General features: G+C 40.2%; 1 protein-coding gene across 2 annotated transcripts in view; it reads left to right on the top strand.

Annotated features, from left to right (window-relative positions):
- Window positions 1–1,025: 1,025 nt before the first annotated feature.
- Window positions 1,026–23,603, top strand: part of ppp3ca (protein phosphatase 3, catalytic subunit, alpha isozyme) — a 62,543-nt gene continuing 39,965 nt past the window's right edge. For both annotated transcript variants that reach the window (XM_036587958.1, XM_036587957.1), the window contains exons 1-2: window positions 1,026–1,343; window positions 21,393–21,593. In XM_036587958.1, coding sequence (XP_036443851.1) covers window positions 1,289–1,343; window positions 21,393–21,593 — 256 coding nt within the window. In that variant the 5' untranslated portion in view covers window positions 1,026–1,288. The remainder of the gene's footprint in view (window positions 1,344–21,392; window positions 21,594–23,603) is intronic.

Genomic DNA, 23,603 nt, shown 5'->3' with positions numbered 1-23,603 from the left:
AATAATGCATTTTTTAAATAGCAGCCCCCATGCTTTAAATGCAGCTTAAAGCGATACAAAGATTCATAAAAGCACTGAATGAAATCACCCAGACATGTGTTAAGTACACAGAAAAACAAAACAAACAAAAAAGAAATAACAAAGAAATGAAAAAAGACAAGAAAAATGTTTAAAATATTACAAATGTAAACATGTTTCGTTTTGCTCTTTTGTTTATGTGTATTCAATACAGAAAATACAGAAAACTATTAGAGAAATGACATAAACGGATCGTTCATCATGTAAAGCAATAGTTATAAATGGTTTTTAAAAATCAGTTTCTGTTAATTAAAGGTATTTCAACCCAAAAATTGTGTTTGCTTGCATGTGTGGCAAATTGTCAGTGGACAAGAGGTTTAGCACATTGTATACGAAGCTGATGTAACCGAACACTATTAAACCGTTGTTTTCCCCCAGTGTGCTCCAGCGGATAACCGTCAGACAGGATTATCAAAACTATATTTCTAGATTCACCTACTGAACGGTTTCTGACAACTAAACTGCCTGCAGAATGTTTTTTACAGCATACTGTCGTCATTTAACTACCAAAAACAGTTTCATAACACAAACCCGTTCAAACTACGGTCCTGAGGCTGACTCGGTGTGTCTGTGCCAGAACAGCGTGATTTGTACCTGAAACTGCTGACAAACCGCCAGACTGAGTCCGTGCCTCACATTAATGAACTCGGTGCGATGATGGCAACCCAACTCCTTTCCATTCCCTCCACACTCCTGCTCTGCGTCAAACGGGCTATTGATTAGCAAAACATGGCGTGGCGCGCGTGTGCTCGGGAAAGCCCCATTCGCTTCCACCTGATGGCAGCATCAGGCAGCCCCTTCAAATGGGTGCGTGGGAGTTCCCCTCTTCGCCATGTCGGGGTGGTGCAACGCGCCAGGATCTCCCGAGTAGAGCTCCCTCTCCCTCTCTCTCTCTCTCTCTCTCTCTCTCTCTCTCTCTCTCTCTCTCTCCTCCCCCTTCCCGTCCGTTCCCTCCATCCTCCCCCACCCGAAAGCATCAGCAGCCTCAGCCTCAGCCTCATCCTCATCCTCAGCTTCAGCAGCAGCAGCAGCTCCCCAGGCTCCTCTGGTTATCCCCCAGCAGCGGCGCTCCCACAACGGCCACACGCGCATCCGAGTGATGCCACTGCAGCTCGCGCCCGCGACAGCACGCGACACACACTAGAGCCCGCTTCCTTCTTCTTCTGCGAGGAGGGGACCCCGCCAGCCATCCCTGAGACATCCACTGCCCATGAAGATGTCTAACGCTGACATGGTCTTGAACGCCACCGATCGGGTAGTGAAATGTAAGGGCTCATCGTTTTTTCTCTCTCTCTGTTTTAACCCTTTCATCTTCGATTCCACTGGCTGTCCATTCAGACCAGTAAAGCCAGCGGGGGATGTGTTTATAATGTTTCTATGGACGTGTGTCATCTGCTCGATTCGTGATTCATAATTGCATTTTCTCTGATCGGCTTACGCTGATAAACACTGATATGCTGGGGCTGATTATTGGCCAGATCGGGCGCTGGATGAAGGGATATCCGCTCCTAATCGCGTTTCGGGTGCTGTGCTGTGATTTTAAATGAAGAGGTATGTCCTAAGACTGTGGTGTTTTTGCTCGTTTCCCCTCGGCCAGGCTGTAAAGGAGGGATGGTTGGTGGAGGCAGCAGTGTGGAGGTCTTTGCGGCGGAGGCGGTGATGCAGCAGCATTTTCGTTGGCACAGGCATAGAGGGCGCCTGCTGTAGCATACTGTCCCCCCGTACACTGTACTCACTGGAGATAAGAAGCGTTTTTCGTCCACTTGTAAAAGTGTGAGAGCGATATGTGTGAGGATTTTTGGAGGGGAGATCCCAGCTGGGGGGGTGGGGGGGTCACCTGGATAGGGTCACTGTGTTGGTTCTCACTTTTAGTAGGTACTGTGTTATCAGGAATGGCTGGCACTGTGTATTCGAGTGGTCATGTGGTAGATGGCTTCGGTAGTAGGCTAATATGCCTGTCCATAGAACACCATTTCCTGACAAAGGATTGCTACTGAAATAGATTGTATTACAGTTTGTGTGCAGAGCTACATGTACACATCTGAACACCTTTGATCATCTATTGTGATGTGTTTGTTGGCTAATATGCCCATTGTCATCTCTTAACAAAGGATTTCTGTGGAAATCCACAGTGTTTAACAGCTTGTGTGGTTTGTACATATGTAATTTCTGTGAAAGTACACTGAGCCAGACTTAGGCCATACAGCTTCTCTCTGATAATCTATATGTATCTCTACAGGTGACATACAGGAGCTTGTCTGATAGCCTACAGGCCTCCATTTATCACTGGGCTTTGCCATCAATCAGTCACATATTTGTTAGACTTTACAGAATGAGTGTGTATGTGTGTGCCTACATTGCACCAGTGTGTGTGTGCATGCCGGCTACTGACACGTCCAGGCCTTTAGTGATTGATTTGTCTCAATGGCTTTCTCAGAATTTTACTATAATGCAGCTCTTCAAACAGAATAAAAGTCCTCTCACATTTAAGCACACCAATGTGTCGTCAAGTATTCCACTGTAATTCTACCCTGAGCTTTAGAACTGAAGTGCAGAAGCACTTTCCTATATATTTAAAATTATGCAGCAGTGAGCAAACATGGGCCTGCGTTTGTACACTATGAAGTACGCCTTGTAATACTGACACATTGACCTAGAGACAAACATGAAACTAATAAAGGTTTATAGGTTCATAAAGGCTCTGTAAAGATCTATAAAGATCCTTTGCAATCAAGTAAAATGACAAAGAAACCTTAAACCTTAAAGAGGAATTCCACTGATCTTTTGATATTTCTTCATAATTTAATAGTTAAGATATAAACAAAGTGGTTTGGTGTGAACTGCACAATCCTAGAGAAATCTAGTAAGTCTGAATTGTGAGAGTTTAATGCATCTCCAGGCTATTTCACAGAAAACTATTACATAAAATGGTACATATATGTTGCCTAATGCCATTGTTTAATGATAGTTTTAGATAAAAATTTGTCGTAACATGTATTCTTTTTAAATCCATTCATTGCAGAGTGGTACAAATAGCACCAGCTATTCAGATTTAACCCTACAATAATATAATCAATGTTACATATAAAAGCTAAGAAGACTTGTTGGTTCACTGGTTATTTTGGATAGTAAACAAAATGGCTATATTTCCATTATTGCTATATCAAGTTTTGCGACCCCTGGTTCCTGTCACCACTATTGTAACAAACTCCAAGCTGGTACTTTTTTCTTCAATGCAATTTTCTTCTATTTTTCAATTCTCTCATCCAAACCCTTTGAATGACTTTGTTTACATCTCAGTTTGTGAACAGTCTCAAAATTCTAAAAAAAACTGTTCCCCTTTAAGCTACAAGGAAGAAGTGTTTGTTTGTTCGTCTTGTCATAACGTTTCTAAGACAGAATAAGAAGGAGGATTTATAAAAAGAAAATTTTGAAGCTGCATCTTTGTGGCTAAAGGTGTAACTGACTCTGCTAGTGACAGCAATGACTGCTATTTTTGCCACGTTGTCACGGTTTGTCTGTGGAAAACCCTAAGAATGCATTCAGGAGCCCAGAGGGTTTCTCCTGTTTAAATGGCTGTATCCAGAATCCTAAAACGCCCTTTAAGAACCCTTATTTATAAGAACGCAGTCACTAACAGTAGTGAGTCATGCTGGCCTGCACCCACACACAGACCTCAGGACATTCACTCAGCACAACTTAGCAAAAGCCTCCACACAGTCGCTCTGATGCTTTCCTCCCTGCATGCCTTACAGCTCATCAACCATGGGAATGCACTTTTGCAGACCAGAGCCATGTTCTTTGCTAATTCACTCCCAAACCCACCCCAAAACTCCACAGCTCCATGCTGCTTCCTGTTTAAACAGAACTTCAGAGATCTTATCATGAACAAAACACATCAATAAATAACCAGCTACTAAAAATCCCAAACATGTAGACAGCTCAGACTTTATATTCAGTGTAGTGCAGCATACAGCCACAACAAACACAATAAACAAACATCTTGTTTGTATGCAGTACTACTCTTGTGCTGATGTAAGGCCTAATAAATATATCATTTTTGACAGCAACTGGCAACATATCAGTATGCATCCTATATTTGTGCCCTGGTTTGTGCAGATAAACGCTATACCATGCAGCATTTCAGGCTTATACTAAGGATACCAATGTCCTTCACACTGTATAAATACATTTTATGCTATATTAAAATCTCCAGAGGGCACATGTTTACTATTTATAGATCATTGTTGGACTAGTATGGAAGTTAGCTGTCACTTACAGTACAACATTGCAAACCTTAGCATTCTAAGTTGGATCAAGTGTGTGAAGATAAGATATACATATATAAGACATACATGCAAACATTAAAGATGACGTGGTCAGGAAAAACAAAACTTACAACAACTTAGATCTGACAGAAAATTACACAGAAGCCTCAACAAATAAATATAATATCAAAATCTTCAGTGTTTAGTGTGTTCTCCCTTTGCCTTTATTACATCTTCCATCCTTTCTGTGGACTTCAGTGGACCTTCTGTGGAAATCTGCAGTTCAGCCTTAGAAATTGGTTGTATTGTCTTCTTCAACGATCCAAGTAATACCAAACACGTTCAATGATGATGAGGCCTGGACTCTTGAGTGGTCAGTCCATTGTTCTGCAAGATTATTCAATCTTCTTTGATTGATTTGCCAATGTTCTTTTTTATCTATTTCCTTTCATCAGTAACGACGTCTTGATAACTACACATCGTTTCAGACTTGTAGCGTTGAGTTGTCTTCTCACAGTGGAAGGACAGACAAACACCTGTGAATATTTTCAGAGACAAGAGTGGAGCTTAATTTTCTTTTATCGTATTTCCTACCTGATGGTTACACTTTTGGTGGTCTATCAGGTGTTGCGTGGTTGTTAGAAGTCCCATCTTCTCAATATTTTTTAATAATACTCCGAACTCCAGTTTTGGAAATGTTTTCCTTTGAGTTTTCCCTTATTTATGCAAGTGGATAATCTTTTATCTAATCTCCTCAGAAATATCTCCTACAAAAAAAATAACCCGTGTTTAATGGCCGATTTCACTGGAATTAAATACATGAATGCTGGTCTCTGACTTTGTTTATTTATATACACCACTTCAGTCCTTTCTGACGATTTACAGTCCCTCAGCAGCAGTAGAAAATGGTCTAGTCCTGTGACAGTAGTCTAGTACGCTTCAGTGTAGATGCTACTTGGCCACTCCATACTTGGGGTCCCGAAGGGCTAATCTTCGAGTGGCCTACTTTACTGAGTTCGATTCTAGGACATTAACTGTGTTAGTACTGGTGGGCCCTGGTGCATCACTGAGGCCTCAGAGTTATTGTCAGGACACAAATGGAAGATTCCCTGACACATGGCTACTGATAGCGCTGGGTGATACATCCTCTGTAACAGTATAGCATCACTGTTGTAACATATTAATGGTATTGATTTTTAGTTCTAGCGGTACTGATTGATAGCAAACTGCAGTGTATGATATTTGCAGAGTGCTTCAAACTGTTTTGAGAAAAAAGTTCAAAATATGTCAAAGCTAAACTAATAGTAAGCACTCTTAGAGATCTGGCTTCTTGTCTGGTTAGCATTTATGATACTGTATGCAGTTCTTTTTGTTGTAAATTTGAGAACAGAGCCAAAGAGTCCAGTCTAAACAAGCTATCATTTGGAAGGAATCCTTTTACCATTGATTACCAGTACTCAGGAAGTATGGCTTTATTAACATTATTAACGCACACTTAAAGGGCCTATACCATATAGGAAAACCACCTTTTGCTCACTTTTTGCACGCATCAGATATAGTACATAAATGAACCATTCTCTCCTCAGTCCATACAGTCAAACTGTAAAAACAGCCCTTTTTGAATGAATCATTTCTGTAACATCATGAAAAAATTAAAAAATATATATCCTCCTATTCAGTCCACACCAGTTAAGCTTCACCTTTTTATGCTAAAGTTATAAGGAGTGTTTGAGCCGGACTGCTTTTTGAATGCGGCACAATACAGGACAGCTAATCAGAACAGAACCCATTTATGTGTATCTGTCTTAAAAGCAGCCTGTTTAAGTCTAAGGGATATAGATTGGAAAATGGTACTGTTAAAATGAATTATGACTGTTTTTGCTTCATAAAACCACACAAATACTAAAATTGGAGAAGAGTGTGGGGAAAAATAAATCACAAGAAATTTGCCCTTATAAACATCTGAAAATATTGTGATGTTGAATTTCAGCCACCCTGCCCAACATTAGCTACAGGTCCACAGGACAGGACCAGAGTCAGTACTGTTACCAACTGTTTAGCTTTTTGATTAAATGAATATAGTCAAGAGAAGCATGATCAATTGCTATCCTGATAGTTAATTTGTCATTAAAGACTGACCTGCATGTTAGAGTCTGTCATCAGCTCTGAAAGCAGCTACATTTGGGAGTTTTACGCTTAAATGAGCAGATGCAGTGATTAAATGAGAGGCATTAACAGACATTTGTCACAGTAGGTCCTGTAGACTCCAGAAGAAAATGATGAATTGCTTGTTTATGTCTATATGCAGCACCATTAATCTGCTGTGAAGGCCATTGTATAACCATCTGAGGAAAAAGGTATTACTCAGTGGCTGTGTTTTGATGTCTTGTTGTGGCTAGTACTTGGTTTCAGCACACATGCAGTATCACTTCTTTTAAGGCTTTATCAGTGCAAATAATGTTTTTATAATATCTTCCTCCTAATGCTATATAATGTCTAATGCTATATGCTTTATTTATGACTGATCAAATGTAGGACATTTTATGGTCATGTTCTCTCTAATGGTCTGTCTAATAGGCTGGGCTTTGACTAACCTTCCACGTATTGTATGTTCAGGCAGTGTGTTTAAATCATCTTAGGAGTAATCCGATCCTTAATTAGCTGGGCTGAATAGCCATAGAACAGAAGAGAGCCATGTCCACCTGGGGTCAGCTCTCAGGAGAATTCACACAGAGGTGAAAGGGGTGGAGAGAGGTGTAATAGCCATCAGAGAGGCAGAGGGGGCGAGCTGGGCGCTGGGGGAATCTGCATGCATGATACGTGCTCGCTGGCTTTATTTAGCAGTGTGGGTGAATTATTTAAGCATTGGTTTGCAGCAGTGTTTTACTGCACACGGCTCTCTTACATAATGAAACTTCCCTGAGGTCTATGAGATGGAGTGGAGGGGAAGGGAGAGAGTGAGAGAGAGGGAGGTGGGGGGGATAAACACCCTACAAGAGAGGGAATGAGGAAAGAGGTGCGAGTTAAACACGAAAAGCAGAGACTGAGAACAGAGGAGCTTAAGAAAACGGAGGTTTGCGGAAGAGGAGCGAAAGGACAACAAGCCAGAAGATGGAAGGAAAACGAAGGGAGAGGGCTAGATGAAGGCGAGGAGAGATGCTGTAGACAGACAGAGAGGAGGAGGAGTGACAGAGGGGGGAGAGAGAAGAATAAGAAGTGCAGACAGAGCAGAGGGAGCGAGTGATGGGAGAGAAATCAGCAGGCATGCATGAGAACACATTTGCACATTGCACACGCACATGACAACGCTGTGGGTGAACGTTTCAACTGCTTCAGCCTCTGCCCTCACACTACCTGCGCACACACACACAGTGCTCTTTATTTACACATATGACTGTACAAGGAAACTTCGAATGGCTGTGAAGCATTTGTGCTACCATGCAATTACTGGATTCAGAATTTTGAGGGACTCCACACACACAGGTTTATTTTTACACTATGTCAGGACTAGAGCTGGCACAATAGCACTTTTTCTTTTCTGATACTGATACCGATATTGAAACTTTGAGTATTGTCTGAAACCAAAATCGATTCAACGTTTAAACTTTAATAAGTACTAAGCTTTAAAATGAGCTATTTGAAAATGAAGCACTTCCCTGAAGATGAGCATCTAAATGTACACTGTAAAAAATAAATTGTAAAATTACAGTAAATTACTGGCCGCTTGGCATATTACTTTCACAGTCATTTACTCTACCATATTAACAGTAAATAACAGTAAAATAGCAGCTTTACATTGTAATTTAACAACCACAACAGCTGTAACAGTCATCTGGACCCCAGGATGTAATTATATTCTTCTGTACACTTACAGTAATATCCTGTATTTTTACATAATACCTGTAAAAGTAATGTCAGCGGCCAGTGATTCACTGTAAATCTACATAAGAAAAAAATACTGTTAATTATACCAGATCTGTGAATGTGTTAATTATAAAAACAACATCAGTGAACACATTTACACTACCTTCACACAGCAGGGAAAGTGGCCCTAATCCAATCTTTTTTTCATATGTGTGGCAGTGTGAACTGCAAAAAACGTACTGAATCGGACATTTTCAATTCCGATTTGAGATGCTTTCATATGTGGCACTGAAATCTGATACATATCCGAAATGCAGTAACGCAAATCCGTCTAAACAGACAGATCAGACTTCATGCAACTTTTACATCAATCCAACTCGACATTCATCATAATTTTTGCGCTGCTGAGACCTCATTTGGGTATAATTAGGTAAACATTTGGGGGTGATGTTCTGTGCTCCATGTTCAAAGAAATTTTGAAAGAAATGACCAAACGTGGCCGTAGGAGAACAATGGCAGCTGCATCAAAAAAAAGTTGAAAGTCTATAAGCAAAGTTTAAAGAAACCAAAGAGGTGGTCGAATAACATGCCATTTGTGCAACAAGCGCAAGTGCATTCTGGGTGAAGCCGAGTTGTGAGCGATCAGAACTTCTGATTAGCTCCTGTGATGCTGGTGAAGATGAAACAGAAACCTGTTATGGTTGATTCCCTTGTTTACCTCTGGATGAGTGCGCCACGTGAAGCATTGTTCTTTTGAGCATGTATCAGTTTAAGAGCTGTTAAGGCTACTTTTACATATAGGTCACATTTAAAAGCAAAAAAACAGATTTGGTCAGAAATCAGGTTTGGGCCACTTTTAAACCATATTAAACAAAAACTAGCTAGGCATTGTTTTTCAACTGTTTGAAGCCATCAGTGCTGAGCAGAAAAATATTGACTCTTTTTTTTCTGTAAAAGGCTGTCTACAAACTTTACACACAACACTTCATCATTTAAAGAAATGATAAGAGAAAATGAGCCCATACTGATTTGTTGTGAAGACCATTAAAAGCTTAATGTTTCGTTGGCCCTATCATCAGGAGAACGTGAGTTTGATCCCTGGTGTTGCTACAGCCATCCGTAGCCGGGAGTCCAAGAGAGCACAATTGGCCTTGCTCTCTCTGGGTGGGTAGGATGGCCCCTCCTTCTCCCTCCCTCACTTAATGCGATGCTAGTCAGCGCAGGCGTCAGTTAGCTGACATAACAGGTCTGGCGGTTGGCGCTTTCCTCTGAGTGCGTTCAGCTGTCCAATGACGTTACGTGAGCGCCAGTTCGAAAAGCTGCAGTGGCTGGTTTCACAGGTCTCGGAGGAAAACTGCATACAAGGTAAAATACACCAATCAGGCATAACATTAAAACCATCTTCCTGTTTCTACACTCATTGTCCATTTTATCAGCTCCACTTACCGTATAGGTGATTGTAGTTGTACAGTTACAGACTGCAGTCCATCTGTTTCTCTACACACTTTGTTAGCCCCCTTTTTACTCTGTTTGTCGATGGTTAGGGCCCCCAGAGGGCCATCACAGAGCAGGAATTATTTGGGAGGTGGATCATTCTCAGCACTGCAGTGACACTGATGTGGTGGTGGCATGTTAGTGTGTGTAGCGCTGGTACGAGTGGTTCAAAATGGACAGTGAGTGTAGAAGCAAGGAGGTGGTTTTAATGTTATGGGTGATTGGTGTATATGTTCAAATGTGTCTTATATACATACATACATCATCTAAACCGCTTATCCGTCTGGGTCGCGGTGGGGTGCTGGAGCCTATCCCAGCTGTCATTGGGCGGAAGGCAGGATACACCGTGGACAGGTCACCAGTCCATCGCGGGGCATCATATGTGTCTTACAAGCTTCACATATTCACATTTAATCTAGAACAGCGAAAAAAGTGTATATGTCACTCACTGTTAGCTTAGCGCTAACACACTACTAGAATCCTTTAATGGTGCTAACAGAAATTTGCATTATTACCATTATTAACTTGAATGTGTGTTCATTCATTATTAATGTCCATGCAACGTAAAGGGTAGCTGGATGGTGTAAAAAACATAAAAATACATTTTGACCTTTCAGTTTCATAGAGTAAAACATGTAGCTGTTACAAATCACTTTAAAACAGACATACATGTAAGGTGCGTTTGATTTCATTTACTGGGCATGAAGCATTTATGCTATCGTGTAATTACTGTATCCACAATTCTGTGGAACATATTGAGGTTTTTCTCAAGGCTTTAAATTTTAGGCCCCAAATCTCCTCCCCAGTTCAGCAGGCTCCATGCCCCTGCACACTGTCTTAGAAGCACACCTCCATGCCTCAGATGGCCTAGGTTGTCCTCCTGCCCCCAGCACCAGCCAGCAGAGCCGGGCAACCCACACTGGCTCCAGCCTCTTTCAGCTCTGTCATCTCCAGCATATTGGCTTTTCATGCATGGATTGAGCTCAGGCCTGCAAGCTGCCACACAGACACACTTCTTGCAAGCAGCCATTGAACGCTTAAAGTTATACTGCAGCTGAACAGCTAAACAGCGCTAATCATTAAATCCTAAGGACTTGTTAGCAGATCCAGATCAGTTTCTCACTCTAATAAATGCTTACATTACATAGCAGATTCATAGTCATTCTTGAATAATTGTTAGTAGTTAGTCTATTGGGTAACAAGCTAGTTTGATAGTAGTTACTGAAGTAGTTATTGAATCATGTATAGAAGTAGAATTTGTCGCTAGTGAAGGAACCCAGTGTTGCCAGTTAATATCACACTATGCCAGGCAGCAACATTAACCTGCATTGTTAGCTACATTAGCATTGTTCTATTGAACCCTCTATTTTTAAGGGTAATCCACACTCAGTGGTGTGCGTGAGCATGTACCTTTTTGGGTCATGCTCCCCTCAGATCAACTCTCATGTGTCCGGGCAGCCATATCAAGCCAGCCTGGGTGGATTTTAGCTCCTGGAGGCATTCAGGCGTGTCTCCCCACTTTCCTAATGCAAGCGCATGACAACAAAAATCAGCAACAATAGCTAGAGCAACAGAATGCATTAGTCTCAAGCTAACATTGTTTTTCCCTTATTCCCAGCTGCACAGGATCAGGCCATGCACAGTTGATCCAGCCAGAGCTAATGTGTTAGACACTGAGGAGGTGGTTATGCAACCCGGTTTGCTCAGTTATTTATAATGTTCTGTCACTGTGTCCACTTTTCTCTGTTCTCGGAGCACGCTCTATCCATCACCTGGATGCAGCGGCCTGCGCAGAGTGCGGGGTTTGAAAATGAAACATCCAAACCTGTGGCCCTGATGAAAGATTACCTGTGCTAGGTGGTTGGAGGTTTCTGTGGAGATCATTGGACCCCTCTGCACCGCATTTTTACTCAAGAAACATGGGCACTAGCTGATGAAATATCTCTCTCCTGTCACAGAGCAGTAAAAGAATTTGAGTAGGTGCATTTTCAGCCAGTTCTATTAACCAGCAGCCTTGTCTTGGTGGGAATGAGCATAACAGACATTTACTCATAGTAGTGCAATAATAAAAGAACTATGGATGAGATGACTGCTAATTCCTTTCTGTTCTACTCTGTAGACACTAATTCTGCAACAACAGTGTGATGGCCTTACTGTCTAACCCCGTTTGTGCTGAAGTTTCTGTGAGCTTGGCCGTATATATCCAGGATAACCAAGATTAATGAGACAATCTCACAATTCACTCAGCAGCCTTCTGGTACTTTTCTTGGTTTCATCAACACAGACTCAAAAGATACACTGAATTATTAACCACAAGTACCCTGTGTAAAAGCAGTTAACAGCTACCAGCTAATACTTCCTATATTTAACATTGCACTTAACTGTACATCATAACAGCCATATGGGCAGATGTCCTTGAGTTAATAGGCACCTGTTCCTAAGATAGAGACATTGATGGACACGGGAAGGGCCATACTGACAGGTCCACTGACAGTAAGGTGAAATGGTTGAAAGAGACATCATAGATGTGGTTGTAGACTGCCTTTGTACATATGTACACGCAGGTTAATTGCGTTTTCAGCTGATCACATCATTGGCATGGTGCTGTTGACATCGTTTAGCTCATTATACCACCATTTTTATATGGTGTCTGTCACATCCAGTTAGCCTGACAGGACCCTAGTAGAGCACATTAGGAAGAGCATGGCAAAAATGAAAATATAATACACTGTTTATTAGGCATACCAACCAGACACATGCACAGATAGCCCACATGGAGGCTTAAGCCTCCACCGTTTTACCCTTGGACTATACAAGTGCTCATTTGGTCAGCATATATACTAATTGCATTTTATATGGCTCCCACCATTGTCCAAGATCTACTTGTGCTCAGCTCAGCTCAGCCTCATCACAGGAGTGGAACAATTGCATCAGCTTAGGTTTCAAGCACTCCATTGCTCTTGATCGCCCCCTCAGCACTGGCAGCCTAAGATTTTGCCTGAATTAACCCCAACCTGTCATGGATGGCTACATCATCATCATCCCAGCTCTGGAAATCATTCTGATAAAACGATAACAGTGTCTCTTTAAGCAAACATTTCGCTGTTGTCGGAGGAAAACCTTGTATCTCCAAAATGAGAACTTTACAGGAGAAGGAAAAAACTATTTTACTTTTAATGTAAGTCAATGGACCCAGACTTTTTTCAAGTAATTTTAGGTAATTTCTGTTGGTCCATTCATCATGAAATTTACACACAATGTATAGGATTACGGGTACTTTCACATTATGTCAAAAACTGAAAAACGACAAAAATGGAGACATGAGGTTTTGTTCGGTCAGCAGTGATTTGAAAATGTGGTGCTATTTTGAACCACCAAACATAGTGTTGGCAGTAAGAGGCGCTAATAACTTGTTTAGCCAGGTTTTCGTTATTGGATAGCATAATGGACAACACCACCACCCAACACACTGACGATCAGGGTTCAGCTCCTTTCTCTGGTGTACACACCCTGCTACAAGCTGCCAATAATTTACATTAAATAAACTCCATTCACTGCGCCCTATTTACCTCTTGAACTGTTGCCCCCAGTATGTTTTTGCACAAGCCTGACGCCAACCCTGTACCATTCATCGACCATTTCAAGTTGCTGCATCGGACACAATCATGTCACTACCATGTAAGTGTGCTGAGAATGATTCACCACCCAAATACAAAGTGCACCTGTATGGCAGGTGTACCTGCCAGAATGGTCAAAGAGTGTAGATACAACATAAGTATTCTTAATAACCCAGTTTATATTGTATTGAGGGTTCTACATAAGACAGTATGCAGAGCAGTAATGAATACAGCCAAACATAACAGAATATCTTGAAGCTGGAATAAAGTGCAAAGAGAACACTGAGACTTGATTAGCAAGGTACAAACATGTTGTTACTAATAGATGAACACTTCTAAGCCCATCGGCGAGCAACATATCGGTGTCCGCTGATCAAAAGCAGTATTGATGTTGACAGATACAGAGGGAGGACACTGGACAAGGTAATCAGAGATCCACGTAGCAAGAGCTTGTGCAAGCTTGTGGAAAAGGCTCACACTTCAGGTAGCTCTGCCTAATTGGTGCTGCTTATTTTAAGTGGAATGTGTAGGGAGGGGTTTCAGTGGGGGCTGTCAGGAGATGTTGTGTTAAAGGTTTTTTGGGGGCTGTGTGCTAGCATGAATGCAAGCAAACCTGCGTGTTCGAGATTTACTCCCAAATCACAATGTATACTGTGTCAGTACTGGCCACTCTCCAGTAGTCAGTGGCTGTTGCTCGGCAACATGCACCACAGTCCAACAGCTCAGTGCGAGCGAGGAGCCAAGCTGCTGTTGCCCCAGTGTAGGGCGCTCTCAGCCATGACTGCTCTCTCCGGTGCAGCCTGCTCATTTTTTCTCTCTCTCTCATTTTATGTCTCTGTTTTTTTATCGCTCTTCTCCATCTGCCTTTCTGATGCCTCTTCTATACATTCTTAGCATATTTGCACTTGATCTTAAAAGAATCAGCCTTTATTGACCAAGTATTTTTGCAAATACAAGTAATTTGTCTTCTTTGTACATTCTGTGTGATCACACAGACATCTATTCTGTATTCCTTCATGCATATTCATGCAAATACACATAGAAGTATTTGGTATGAAGTGCAGTGTTCAGCAGCCAGCTAATAGGTGACATACTGAATTAAAGCAGTGGTGCAGTGTGGCAGTGCCACTGGTGTAGATATATGTACACAAATGTACCTTGAACACCCTTCTGACATTATTCTCCTATGATGTGAAATGCCATCCTAAAATGTGGTGTTATTTTTTCTGCATAGTAATGATACTGGTATCAGTCTGATGTTGGAATGTTTATTCAGTACAAGCTGATCTCATGATGTGCTATGACATATTCCGAGAAATACATGAACAGGATATTGCAACGACAGTATGAGAAGAAATACATTATGATATAGTATGAAAATAGTGTCTCTGACAGGATTTGCTACAAGTACAGACTCCTTTTTTAGTTCAGCTCCACCCATTTGCGTTTAAGTTATAAGGAGTGGTTCAGACTAGACTGCTTTTCAAATGAGGCACAACGCAGGACAGCCAGTCAGAACATAGATCATTTACATATATCAGTCCTAGAAGGCACAGTAACAAAAACAGTCTATTTCTTTCTTAACGAATAAAGAGAGGTTGAAAATGGTTATGTAAAATGTATTGTGACTGTTTTTGGTTCCGAAACTACAGAAACATTATTAGTGGACTTCAGAGGAAAAACAAAACACAAGAAAAATGTAGGATGTGAGTCCTTTAATGTAAAATATGTGTACATGTAAACTTTCAGTGTGGTAGGGACAAACCTTTTTTGCTGTGTAAACATAAATCTTACTGACATCCTTGTTAAGCAAAAAGTACAAAATTACAAAAGCACTATTCCCTATTGCAAATACTAAAGAAATAGCATATTGAAATGCTAGTAGCTATCATCACAATTTCAAGCATATTTTTCGCTCACTATAAGACTGTTGGAAAACTGTAAGCATTTTCTTTTTTCCTTTTCTATATAGGGCTATAAAACCTGTTTAACATGTATTTAATTCTTTAAAAAGCTCTTAATGGTGATGCAGGTTTGTTGTGACAGTGACTGTTACTGCTTCACCAATTTTACACACAGCTCTGGGAGTAATAATAAATATAACGTCAAACTATTTTTAAAGGCTAATAGTTCAGGCTAAAGATAGAGTACGTTTCGAGCCATGCACATGAGCACAGTTTGTAATTGGCTTAATAGCAGAGTGGTTAAGTCACACGCTCTACACGTGAGAAACAAGGGTTGTAAGCACAGTTCAGGGGAGCATGCCGCACTACATTCCCACCATCTAATTACATCACTCTTGCGCTGTGTGTGTGTAATTTGATCCATTCTATAATGGCAGCCCTTGATGATGTGTTCACCACAGAAACTCACAACGTGACTGTGATAAAAATCACCCGTTTATTTTTGTGAAAGCAACCTCAGATGTGTAGATTGCTGGGCAGGGGTTGATACTAGCACTACTAACATATTCTCCTTGAGTATTCTGTGTGTGTGTATGTGTTCATATGTGTGTGAGCACGCTTCTGGCCTCCAGCACTTGAGTAGTGGAAGTGGACAGAGACAGATAGGGACATTATGTGCTCATGCAATTGGATGTGGAATGAGAGTGTGCTAAACTGCTGCGTCTACTCTCTCTCTCTTTCTCTCTCTCTCTTTCTCTCTCTCTCTCTCTCTTTCTCTCTCTCCATGTCTGTGACGTCTGTTGGTGGACCCTTACACTGAGTCACAAAGGCATCAAATGAACCACTGAAATGGTGACACTGTCTCTTTGTCTCGCAGATTTGCTCCAAGTCCTTTCTTACTAAGCACAGGAGACTTCGTTTCCTTTGCTAAAGCCTGTCCCACAGTGTTCATCTTACCCAGACAGATGTATCCACACATGCACTAGTCTTTTGAGAGAGCACTACACTCTTAAAAGTTAAGGTGCCAAAAAGTGTAGAAGAAATACTTTTGCTTCCCTAAAGGACCTTTTTAAGAAAATCTATTGAAACATTCTTTAGGGAACCAAAAGTGGTTCTTGTATGGCATCACTCCAAAGAACCCTCCTTGGCAACTCTCTTTTTGAAGGGCCCATGTCATGGAACAGCTAATTTTTACTCTTTTATATAAAAGAGTTTTCTGTAACATGTTACACTGTTGACATCTCAAAACATACCATTCATTCTCCAGTCCCATGGTCCATATATGGAAATGAAGCAACAAAATCACTTAATTTTTAATCAATTGGTTTTGATAATGTCACATTTACATATGCAATCATATGCAAAAGTTTGAACGCTGTCAGATTATGTTGTTGATTTTGTTTTGTTTGTGACAAAGGAACATATTCTCTACATATCACACAGTGAAATATTGCATTTTTCTGCAAATTTAGTGTACAATTTCTGTACATTTGCTGATTGTAACATTTTTTAGAAGTAGAGCATAAAGAATAAAATGTGCCATAACTTTTGCACAGGCCACATTTTATGTTTTATTTTTTCAAAACTGTTAAATTCACACAATAAACAATAATGCTGCATTAAACTGTGCACAACTGTGTTATTTGTGGAGGATTTGTACTTATTTTTACTTCAAAATCAAACATGTGATTTGACTGGGGCAACCAAACATTTGTGTGCAACTTTATCCTGCCTTATTCTGCCTATATCAGATTAGCGCCACCCATTTATGTTGAATTTAAATGGATTGTAGAAGCCCAGGGCAGCCAATCAGAACAGGGGGTCATTTACATCTCTTAAAAGGCAGTAACAAAAATAGCCTATTTAGTTTGAGTGGATAAAGACAGGTTGGAAATGGTCATGTGAAAAAATACAGCTGTTCTTGGTGCATAAAACTACACCAACATTATAAGTAAAAATACAAAATAATGTAGCATATGAGCCCTTTAATTTAGGATATGGGCTGTTTAAGAGTGTAAGTGTAAACATTCACTATAGAAAGTACAAATTGACAATGTGTGCCATGTTAAAAAGCAAAAGTGTGTTGATATTTTCTGCATGTAAAATACACATGAGGAGGCAGGATCAACACACAGAGACCTCAAAGGAAACATGCATAAATAAATGTATAATATTCACACATACACATAGATGTAAACATATAGAGAGAGACCCCCTACACATATGCATGCTTAGTGGCCGTGCTGAATGGCCTGTGCCTTTACCCCAGTTAAAGTCCCACGCTAGGCCTAGGCTCATTATGTCAGCAGCAGGAACATGAGATTTCTCTCTTTTCCCCCTCAAGTCAAACATGAATTATTTAGCTCTGTGGTGATCACGAGTCTCTGTTCCCACATCCCCTTCCTGTCTTCCTACTGTGCATCTCTTCTTCGCACTGCACTTTTTGCTATCGCAATGTAAACCCTCTCACGTAAGCCTGTGTTGTTGGATTACAGTAAGATGCCGTGCTGCTTTAAGGTTTTAGGTGGAGATCACAGTGCTGTGTGTGTACTGTGTTGGGGATATGTGGAGGTTCTTGATTCAACATGTGCTGCTGGAGGAAGGCTTCTGCAACCACCAATTAGGCAATCTCTATCTCTCTCTCTCTCTCTCTCTCTCTCTCTCTCTCTCTCTCTCTCTCTCTCTCTCTCTCTCTCTCTCTCTCTCTCTTCTCTCTCTCTCTCTCTCTCTCTCTCTCTCTCTCTCAGCTTACATACACACCCTCCCTCTCAGCAGTGGTCCTACACATTTTTACTGGGGGTAAAACAATCTCATCCTAGTATGGTGGCCTTTTTTTAAAGATCTGGAGCTGATATAGTCTTCATAACTTAAATTCTTATGGTTTTATTTGACAGTGCATTTTGAATGTTAGTAGCCTGCTGCAGACTAAGGTTTGAACATGGCATTTTGATGAACCTACACTGCTAATGCTTGCATTTAGTACTATCAACAAGGCTATACTAACTATAACTATACTTAACGCTAATGCTAAACTATTGCCTTAATACTGTATTTATGGTGCTGTATTATACTCCTATTATACTTGATTAAAACTGATTTTTAATTTACATTCTTGATAAATCCACTTAGTAATTAGTGTGCACTTTGAATGATATGGGATATATGCCAGTCATTAGCTGTGTTTAGCAAGATGAAGACCACAAAGGGGGGCTATTAGCGCTCAAGTTGCTTTTGTGAGTTTCATTGAAAGAGAGGAAACCCACACCAGCAGGATCTCACAAATGCCTGTATGTTTATAGTTAAAAGTTGCATGTATATTAAGTAAAAAGATTTGATGTTACAAATTTCGTGGATATGAGGTAAAAGTGTATATTAAGTAAAAGGATTTGTTTAACTAGGTCTAGGCTGAACAATGTGGCAGACAGCAAACATGCTAACAGACTACTCTGTAATATGAATTTAGACTTTACAGAAGATAATAATTACCCATTTCATCAGCAAAATAGGCACTTGATTACTTGACTGGTCACATAATTGATGATGACAGCCCTAAAAAATTTCACCTCTATGTAATATTCCCATTCTCCTGGTTTATAATAATCCACAATACTTGTGTAGTGTCCTGTAAATAAAAATTCTGTAGTATTACAATATACCCTTTTTCCTTTTTTAAGGTTTGTCCTGTGTCAAGGCATATATGTTTTGGGGTTCCATAATTAGTTTTTCATATTTAAAGTATTACCTTTTTATGCATTTTATGCAAATGTGATTTAATGAATTAGTCATGAAGTAATATATTCTTTTTTACCAGTTTCTGTGGGCATGGCGATCATATGTTGTAAACTCATATGCACATACTTGCAGCTCAATGCTTAACAAAGCCCACAGTTCAATTGAAGCATTTTTCATGGTTCTTTTTTGAAGTCTCATTCAGACGAATGACGACTGCATCATCCATCTCCGAGATGTTTTGTCTGTCGTCATTGATCCTGTAATCACACTCTGCAATTATTGCCGTACAGTGGGGCTATTCTCCACCAGCACGTGCGCATAAATAATTCACCATGCCAATGTTTTGTTGGAGCTCCACAACATCACTGCACACATTAGAGAATGAGTCATCATGGAGAGAAACTAACTGTCTTTGCCCCATTTTCAGCATTGTTCTGCCTATCCGATTAGGAGCTGAATTCTTACTCAACTGAGGATCAGCATATAGTTTACTACTGGTTTATCAATTATTCATGCATTGGTAGTGAGCTATTTGTAAGCGTTCAAAAGCAGATGTGGGTTTAGAGTGTCATTTAGTCTGTTTAGAGAAGCACTGTTATTGTTTTCATGCTAAAAGGCCATTTTTGCATTGTTAATTTATGTCAATGAATGAATGATGACACTAATGAAGTATGCATAATTGAAGTAGTGCAGGTTTTAAAGACTTATTTTAAGCTGGCTGTGAGCCATCAATGTCAAAGCAGTCTTTTAGCCATATGCCGACTTTAACTATATGCTGCGTCATTATGTTGAGAAGATTGTTTGAATTCATTAGGCTTTATTTGGCCTTGATATATTATTGGTGCTGACTATAGTTCTGAATACTGTGTTTATATGTTTTTATAGTTTATAAGTTCCAGAATATTCCACTGCATGCATATTTATAAGCAACAGAGTGATGAGTGTAGGTCAGTCAAAAGAGAAAAATACATCTCATTACTGTGACATAACTGTGGCCTTTGTTGCCTGTTGACGCTGAGGAGGTCTGTATTATTCATTCTGCTAAGGCTTAGGGCCTAATGCAGTACTACTGGCTCTCCACATACACCTGTATCCATCACATAGCAAGGTCTTTCACTAAGGGTGGACTCATTAGTGACTTACCTACTAGGATCTTTTTGACCCCTAAGGCCCAGAGCATTTAAGCATGTGGCTCTTTAGCCTCTCATGAGGTAAGAGGGTGTCATGAGCTATTGGTTATTCTTCCCAGCAAAGAAATTGGTTTTCTCTGGCCTACATCCTGGGTTATTGGTTTTATCTCATTACTGAAAAGGTTTTTTTTTTCAGAGTGCAGGAGAGCGCAGGTGGAATATTGTGGCGTTTGATGGATTTTGTCAGGCGTTTAAAAGGTAGGACTCCTTGTTCTGAAGGTTTGCCTGCAGGTGAAGTAGTATCAGCAAGTTCTAGCCATCTTGTGTTCCACACTGATGGCTAAATTTAATACGGTTTCACTGTGGAACTGAGAAGAGATAGTCCCATTGGTAGACAGGTAGCAATTTCTGACACTTACATCACTTACATTATGGTTATTTAGTTTTCTAGAAGAACAAAATTGGCTTGAATTTGAAACACGCTGCCTGCCACATGTTGAAAAGATTTCATTACTATAACCCTGTTGCAGTATTGCCACCTGCAAAAGGAGGCTACAGGTGTGTGTGTGTGTGTGTGTGTGGTGGGGGAGGATTGGTCAAGCTTGTGCTATTGTGGTATGAGTGCACACAGTGTTGCCAACAACTAATGAATTTATGGAGCAGGCCGGGTTTAGTAAAACAGTAGTAAAACAGCTAAAGTTGTTTCATTAAGATGATCCCTTAAGTGGTTAGACTTCCCTCACATACGGAAATGAAACTAATGTGTTACATGAATTAGCGTAAACGGTTTATAGCAGATTTCTCTTGATAATCGTCATTATTTAATATGTAGCTTAATTGTTCATATTTTTGTGCTACTTCTTGCAATTAAGCTATGTTAACAAAATAAGACTAAAGAAACACCTTTTAACAGATTTTAAGTGTTTTTAAAGCAAGTGCATCCGTAATGTGTATGACAGACTTATTGAAATAATGTAAACAAAAAAGGCGGGGAATCTAAGCTCTCTTTTTGCAAATCACTTATCATTAGGTGTCCCATTAGACTTTTCTTAAGGGGAAAAAATTATTTAGGATGTTTCATGCAAGTGGGCCCATAAAGTTGAGTAGACTTTTGTTATCATATGTCTTCACCAGCAGTAGAGTGCGTCAGGGAAAGTGTGGTAAAGCTCAGTTCCTGGTGAACTGCCATCTGGCCATTCTCTCCTGTGCTTCCCCTCTCAGCTTGTTTCCTTTCTCCACCATCACTGTGAACTTTCTCTGTTTAGTCTGATGGATTACTGCTTGTCTTTTGTTTGCTCTCCACAGCCGTGCCCTTCCCTCTGAGCCACCGCCTCACCATGAAGGAGGTGTTTGACTGCGAGGGCAAGCCACGGGTGGATCTGCTTAAAGCCCACCTAACCAAAGAGGGCCGAGTGGAGGAGGCAGTGGCCCTGCGCATCATCAACGAGGGCGCTGCCATCTTACGCCAGGAGAAGACCATGCTGGACATTGAGGCACCTGTCACAGGTGAGCAAGCTCAGGTTTCTAAATGAATCACAGTGTTTCTAATTGGGGGTACAGTGCTATTGAGTTGGTGGCAGTAATGACGTCTGATGGTCAGCAATGGTCTTATCGTCTTGCATCCCTAAAATGACAACAGCTGCTTAAATTATATTACTGTTTATTGTGAGAAAACTGGCAGAAGTGACTGTTGTCATGGTTTGTTCAGTCTACTGCTGACATCATATAACACTGTGGTATACTACCACCACTGTTTATGTTGGTATTGCATCTCACAGACGTGTTGTACTAATTTCTGAGGACTCGCACAACCAACAATCCAAGCAAATGATATGCATAGCAGCCATGCACCTCATTTGCATGCGCATAGACAAAATCAAGTATACATGGCCCTTAGAGCACATCTAGGTGCTGGTACTGGAACTCCTGTCCTGAAAAATTGCCTCTTAATTGCGATGAAGATGTTCAGTTTTTGCTGATGTTTGGTTAGACCCACAAATAGAAGCAACCTTCAACATGGTAATAAGCATGCTACTGAGAGGAGGGGGCTTGTTATGGCAGTCTGTGAGATTATAAACTGTATATTGTCTGCGACCTGACCAAATTCAGAGTGAAATTACAGAAAATCATGAAAGGTGAAATGTGAATCTGTTGGTTGCATTTCATAGGAACTCATTGATCATTCTGTTGCATCAAGCAGTGTTCTGCACTTTTTGTTGCACCTTTTATCATAATACTTGTCATTCGTGCACCTACACCATTAGTGCAAATAAACATGTTTGTGAAGTCGTGGTTGTTTATGAACAAGCTAGACTCCAGGCCTTGTGGATGTAATTTCAGTGTCAGGCAAAGAGTGTCTTCCTTGCAAAAGCATCGATATGTCAGGATTCTATATATTAGCTCAGTGGTTCTCAGTCTTTCAGCCTCTTTCCTGCAGACCCCACACATTTTCTGCTGTAACACACCATATTCAACTCATCAGGTAAACGTCAATCCTTTCATTAGCATTCATTTTTTCATTAATTAATTACTCTGATTTTTTTCATTAATTAATTCCACTGAATTTTTAAACATTCTGTATGCGTTTTTTACTTTCAGTATTCAGTTATTTAGATGTAAACAAAGTCATTGAGAGTGGTATGGTGTGAAATGGTGCATTATTGAGAAAACCAGATTTCTTTACAATGGAGAAACCAGTGGTTCAGACTTAGCCATTTTACTGACCATCCAAATTGGCCAGTGAACATGCACAGGTCTTCTCAGTTTTTAACACTTAAATCAGTTGACTTTACTTTAAAAAAATCATGCAGACTTATTGCCTTGAAAAAGTTAAGTTACTTAACACATTCGACTGTGTATATGAGTTATAGTTACTTTCTGCAGCTAGTAAGGTAACTCAAACAGCCCAGTACTTATAAGTGGTGTCAGTTGAGCTCTGCTTTTTCTTGAATTAGTTAGGTTAACTCAACTCAAATATTCTTCCTTGTGTAATGTGTTGGCATCAGTTAAAACATCTCCATTATATCAAATGGGCTGTTTCATACAGTAACAAATAAATGGCTTGTGAAAGGTTAGAGTCACCCATCTCTAAGGACTTTAATAGCTTACTACATATTTGCATTCATGGCTCTTGGCTGTACTAGTAAACCTGAACACAAAGCACAAAACACTGTCATGGTGAGAATAACTAAAACATGTAAACTGCACTCATATTTAACATGAGACCATGCTATTATGCAAACAGAATTACATTTATAAATTAGAAAAATAAAAGTTATTTAATAGAAACCAACAAAACCACCAAGAATGCTGGGAAGCTTTTTGTGCAAAAGACTCTACAGTCTGTATCTTAACTACAGTTATCTTATATACATTTACCTTATACATGTAACTAAGGATTATACAAGAAATAGTAAGTATTACTAGATTTAAGTAATTTTAACAAATAAGTAAAGTAAACCAAAAAAACCAAACAACAACAAAAAAAATATATATGTTTTCATGGGTACTATTTTG

Source organism: Colossoma macropomum, unplaced genomic scaffold (genome assembly GCF_904425465.1).
Source record: "Colossoma macropomum unplaced genomic scaffold, Colossoma_macropomum, whole genome shotgun sequence".
Taxonomy (NCBI): Eukaryota; Metazoa; Chordata; class Actinopteri; order Characiformes; family Serrasalmidae; genus Colossoma; species Colossoma macropomum.
Note: the sequence above shows the minus strand (reverse complement) of the source record. Positions and strands in the feature narration are given on the sequence as shown.